Source organism: Leptodactylus fuscus, chromosome 3 (genome assembly GCF_031893055.1).
Source record: "Leptodactylus fuscus isolate aLepFus1 chromosome 3, aLepFus1.hap2, whole genome shotgun sequence".
Classification (NCBI taxonomy): Eukaryota; Metazoa; Chordata; class Amphibia; order Anura; family Leptodactylidae; genus Leptodactylus; species Leptodactylus fuscus.
The window spans coordinates 221,968,812-221,975,057 of NC_134267.1; the positions used below are offsets into that span (position 1 = coordinate 221,968,812).

A 6,246-nucleotide genomic window follows, 5' to 3' on the forward strand; every position below is an offset into this window, starting at 1 on the left:
AAAGCGCAACATCAAGTCTGGATGACTACGAGGACAATAAGCTTCTAGCCGAATGTCCTATAACTCTAGAGAACCTTAAAGTTGAGCCAACCATAAGGAGGCCAGTAAAAAGCATCAACTTATTACAAAGATCAATGTCTCAGAGATCGAACAGTGACCCCCAAGAAGCAAAGGAGAATCATTTGTCCCCAGTCACCAAAGATGATATTGAAGGGACAACAAATTTTCAAGATATCCCTTCGGGAACAAAAGATTCTTGGAAGGTAGATTCGAGAAGTTTGCTGTATCCATCTTCTGATGATCCTCCTTATATTTCCATACGTCAACAGGTATTACTTATATTATTAGGTTATTGTTTGATATCTTTTTTATTATTTTTATATAAAAAAGATCTTTTATCATCCACTTATCACGTAATAGATGGGAAATGTTTTGTAGATCAAGCAAGTCTTAATACACTTAGCATCACTTGGCCATGTAGTTGTTGCCCGGGGGTTATGAATATGTATTCAATTGGCTAAGCGTAACTTTTGCATGACCACAATAGTTATCAGAGCAGTCAAGTCATAAATGTGAGATGATTAGGAGCTCCGACTGCTGGGACCCCCCTGAAAATGAGGGGTCCTGGACAAAGAACAGTCCATAAACATCTGATCAGTAGAGTCTGTAACTCTTTATGTAGTGCTGAAACCTCTTCAGAGCTTCTCTGACTGGTGGTACCAAGCATAAAAAACTGAATGTATGGTTAGGGGACTAACCAGGCCCACCACACACATACTGATGACTGGATGATGACAGGATTATGACTAGGCACACCACAACACATACAGGGTGATCATTTGTCACACTGGGTACAGGGTGACGATGGGACACACCATATACAGGGTCATGGCTGGAACATCACGCAAAGGATGATATTGGGGCACACTATGTATAGGATGATGACTGGGATATCACGTAAAGGATGATAATGGGGCGCACCATGTACAGGTCTTGACTGGGGCACGACGTACAAGGTATTGACTGGGCACTCCATGTTCAGGATGATCACTCAGCACACCATGTGAATGGTGATGATTGGGCACACCATGTACAGGTGCAATTGGGCGCACCATGTACAAGATAATGACTGGGCACACCATGTACAGGTGCAATTGGGCGCACCATGTAAAGGATAATGACTGGGCACATCATGTGCAGGGTGATGACTGGACAGGCCATGTACAAGGTGATGTTGGGCATGCTACATACAGTGTGATAACTGGGCACACAATTTATAGGGTAATGAATGGGCATACCACAAAAAATAGCAGTGACTAGCACACTATGCACATTGTGCTGACAGGGCACAAGTGTTGACTAAGCCATCATTCAACAGACCACACACCATGTTTCAAGATGGTGACCGGGCATGGCAGTGCACAGCAAAGGACATCTATTAAAACAATACAGACTTTTACCCTTGTTCCTTTGCTGTTCCTCTGTAAGTCCTCCTGGAAATCCATTAATAATGATGCAATATTCTTGATGTATCAATTCCTCACTATTTGTAAAATCTCTGCTTCCTGACAATAACCGGAAGAATTGTTGACATTCAATAGCTAAAACCTGTCTTTAACTGTTCCTGCTTACAATGTTTGTTACAGAGTTATCAGATCAGGGAATTTCCCTTCTGGAACATGGAATAGAATATATATATACACATAGAATATCCATAGCATATAACAGCAGATTTATCTGTCCCAAGAATGGGGATCCCTACCCCCATCTCATGGCTACATTGAATGGATGGTATGACGCGCATGCGCAGCTCTCTTCAGTCACTTCTATATTACATCAGAGAATTGCAGAGCAAGGAGGCTGATAGAGGCATGTGCCACATCTTGTGGGTATAGGGAGAGTAAAGGTGACAACTTAATCCACTTTTACGAGAACTCCGAGAATAACTGACCCATATATGTCCAGATTGGAATGCCCCTTTAAAGGAGTTGTCCAAGGAAGCACAGCCAGGCAAAATCTAGGCAGTAATGATGATGGTTGGTGCTCCTATTCACTTTAATGTGAGTGCTGTGCTTGGGTATCTCCAATGTTCCCATTGTTGGGGAATAGGAGCACCAACCATCACTATTCCCTCCAACATTCAGCATGGCTATGCTCAGAACGTGGAGCAGAACAAAGAACCTGCTGAGGTTACTTCATATAACAACCCCTCTAAACAAGGACCCTTTGCTTAAACAATTGGCATCTATGTACCCCTAAGATTATGATCATACTCTGCGCTACCTAGCAGTACAAGCATCCCAATAGACTAGACATAAACCCTCTAAGGTACACTTATCACAGGTTAAGGTAAGTAGTTTAAAGGAGTATTCCCACGTCGCATACTCATCAGTCTTCACTGCTGTAAAATCTTCTTTCTTCCTGGTTTCTTGCGTCATATGGTGGGCAGGGTTTCACATGCAACCTGCCATTTAGTTCCGGCCCCAAATTAGCATGTAGCTCCACCCACCGCATAGCGTGATCCTATGGGGCGGCTGAAGGGCCTGTGATGTCATCAAAGGTCCTCAAACAACACTATATGCACAATATTGGACTATGAAGTACAGGCAGCAGCAACTCCATTCTGTGTTACATACAGAGACTGCCTGTCTCTGCCATAATGAACACAATTGAATTAGCTAGCCTGATAACTGGGAGAACAGAAGAAATGAAAGCAGCTCCTCTCCCCTATCTGAGAGCAGGAAGCTAGGTCACATGGTGTAGACACAGGAATAGCTAGATACACAGGCTCGCTCCCTGCACTTAGCCCCTCCTCCCTCCCCCCTGAGAGCAGCAGATACATCACTTGACTTTTGAGCAGCTAAGTCAGGGCTGTGGCCACAAAGAATTGAATAAAGTAAGATAGTGGACAAACAAAGCAGTTTTGCTGAAGCAGTGTATTTAGGAAAAGTCTTACATCCACATTAACAAGCAGTATAGATAGGATCCTTGTGATGGGACAACCCCTTTAACTTTATTCCTGTCTTCTGTTTATTCCAGAACTTCTGCCGTGATGGAGTAAATGAGGCGAGAGCTGTTCTCCTGTGTCAAGGAAAACTTCATCTGAGAACATTACAAGAGATTTTCCACTTGAACACCATTGAAATGAAATTCGGTAACAACCTTGATGTATTTGGCTACTCGACTAACGTGTTTATAAGTGTCACTTATAAGGATAATACAGATCCTTGTGAAATTACATATCATAACTGACACTTGGGGGCGTAATTGTGATCTTTTTTTATTTTTTAAAAAAAGGATTATAAGATAGTAATTTAGTATCCAATTTATATTTGCCTCAGATATTTGTTCAGCTATTTCACAGATATAGGCCCATTTAGTGTTGATGTTAATTAGAAAATACTAGCCAAGTGGGTGGTAACATTGTGGTTTCTCTGTGGGGGCGGGGGTTCTGTGTGCACTCTATGTCCTGTAGTGTTACTGCCCACCATGACTAGTTTACCCTTTACTTGCATCAACATTAACAGGGCTTATATCTTTGGAATAGCTGAATGAATTTGCATAAGCAAAACACCAGAATACTCAGGACAACAGCGCCGATCAGATAATGTATGTCATCTGACAGCTTTTTAACCCCTTCTCATCCACAGTAATCGCAGGAGCTGAGCGGCCAGCATAGACCTAGCACTAATGCCCATAATCACTGCCATTTTCCCAGCTGCACCATTTTGGGGAGGATTGTTGGTGCCTCGAATGAGATCCAGGGCTGGTGATCCATTGTCATGACAGCTGAGAGCCTATTGAAGGCTCCCAGGCTTGTCTCGGTATTACCTCTACAACAAGTTGCTCTATGCAGTCTGTAATAGAAGTGCCTGTATTTTGCAATACATTGCAATGCATTGAATTAGTGATCAGACCCCTTGAGGTTCAAGACCCCTAGAGGGTCTATTAATTACTATATAAAAAAAAAAAGTTAGAAAAGTTCTGGGCGATTTTAAGAAAAATTTTTTTTATTGCAAAGTTATTTGGTATCCCCGGAATCATACCGAAACATAGAATTCAGGTGACAGGTCATTTTAGTTGCAGGGTGAACGCCGTAAAAACGAAGCCCATAAGAATGTAACACAAACGCACTTTTTCTCCAATTCCACCCCATTCTGAATTTTTTCCCGCTTCCCAGTACATTGTGCAGAATAATAAATGGTCTAATTATGAAGAACAATTTGTCCCGCAAACATTAAAGGGGTATTCCCAAGTCGCATACTCACCAGTCTTCACTGCTGTAAAATCTTCTTTCTTCCTGGTTTCTTCATTTGGTGGGCGGAGTTTCACATGCAATCTGCTGTTTAGCTCCACCCCCAAATTAGCGTGTAGTTCCACCCACCACGTAGCGTGATCCTATGGGGCGGCTGAAGGGCCTGTGATGTCATCAAAGGTCCTTAAACACTATATGCACAATATTGGACTATGAAGTACAGGCAGGAGCAACTCCATTCTATGTTACATACAGAGACTGCCTGTCTCTGCCATAATGAACACAATGGAATTAGTTAGCCTGATAACTGGGAGAACAGAAGACGAGTTCAGAAATGAAAGCAGCTCCTCTCCTCTATCTGAGTGCAGGACCTAGGTCACGTGGTGTAGACACAGGAATAGCTACAGACACAGGCTGGCTCCCGTGCACTTAGCCCCTCCTCCCTCCCCCCTGAGAGCAACAGATACATCACTTGACTTTTGAGCAGATAAGTCAAGGGCTGTGTCAACAATGAAGTGAATAAAGTAAGATAGTGGACAAACAAAGCAGTTTTGCTGAAGCAGTGTATTTAGGAAAAGTCTTACATCCACATTATCAAGCAGTATAGATAGGATCCTTGTGATGGGACAACCCCTTTAAGCCATCATATCGCTCTGGGAATGGAACGGAACTTGAAAAATGCCTCCAGCGTGAAGGGGTTAAAGGGATTCTCCGGTCTTATATAAAAAAAAACCCAAACGCTTATTCACTTCATTATATAAAGTTACACAATTTTCCAGTCTACCTTCTATATCAATTCCAGTTGTTTTTGTTTTTCTAGAGTTCTGCTTGCTGACATTGAATGTAAACCGCCGTTGTTTTCTTCTACTAGTCAGTAGGGTTGCGTGATCGGGAAAGATCGGATCCTGATCGGTGATCGAGCAAATTTAACGATCACGATCGGGATGAGGATTGGCTGGAAAATGATCGAAAATTGGATTTTGAAATCTCAAGGTGGGCTCAACCCTACTGTATATATAATATCCAATTAGGGTTGAGCAATCAAAATTGGGAAAGATCGGATCCCGATCGGCAAGCGAGCAAATTTCACGATCGCGATCGGCTGGAAAATGATCGGAAATCGGATTTTAAAATCGATCCTGAAATCTCATTATCAGCTCAACCCTACTAGTCAGTTTTCAGTCCTGGTCATGTGACATAGAAGTGCCCAGCTCATGACATACAGCTCTGATACCTGCACGGTATCTGTAACTGTTACGAGCCGCGCACCTATGAATCGGTCACATAACCAGTATAATTTTTTTCCTTATTTAATGGCAAAAAGCAGAATTCATGAAACTTTTCAATATTCATAAAAAACTGATATATTCCCAGGTTCTCTCTAAACTCTATTGTAGGTTCAAAGTGGATCGTCCTTACCGAAGATGGAGAAGGATTCGTCCCGATTACATTCCGAGCCAACCAAGAGGTAGTGATTAGGGAGGTAGCAGAGAATGGAGGATCCTGTGGAGACCCAAACCATGAAGATGTGCAAATCTAGGGAGGTACAAACTACAACACAAGTTTGATCTCCATCTTCTGTACTACTTGGAAAATGGATGAAAACACATAGATGGAAAATGGCTGTTATACTATCCATTTTTTTTCGTGTGCTTGAGACCTAAGACTTCTAAAGAAAGTAGATAAAAAAGTATGTGAACCCATTGGTCACAGAGAGCCCCTGCCTAACCAACCTTCTGTTTCATGTCTTCTGCCCAGGTTTCTCTACTACTAATGACCGGCCTGCTGGTACATATTGGATGCTCTCAGATCCCTCTGACTTCTTAGGTCATCTGCTTGTATTATCTTGTGAATCAGGTCTAAGGGTTGGTTCACACTAGTGTTCCAGGACTCCATTTTCCATTCCGCTTAAAATATGTTGAGAGAAAAGTCATGCAAGCACTGATTTCGGATGGAAACCTGGTATACCCTATTATAGTCTAAGGGGCCCA

At 42.4% G+C, this 6,246-nt stretch overlaps 1 protein-coding gene across 1 annotated transcript in view; it reads left to right on the forward strand.

Moving 5' to 3' along the window:
* The window catches only part of LOC142198245 (WD repeat and coiled-coil-containing protein-like), a 7,456-nt gene extending 1,605 nt beyond the window's left edge, over positions 1–5,851 (forward strand). The window contains exons 1-3 of the mRNA XM_075269193.1: positions 1–329; positions 3,040–3,154; positions 5,653–5,851. The exon at positions 1–329 is cut by the window's left edge and continues 1,605 nt beyond it. Coding sequence (XP_075125294.1) covers positions 1–329; positions 3,040–3,154; positions 5,653–5,795 — 587 coding nt within the window. The 3' untranslated portion in view covers positions 5,796–5,851. The remainder of the gene's footprint in view (positions 330–3,039; positions 3,155–5,652) is intronic.
* Positions 5,852–6,246: the final 395 nt, after the last annotated feature.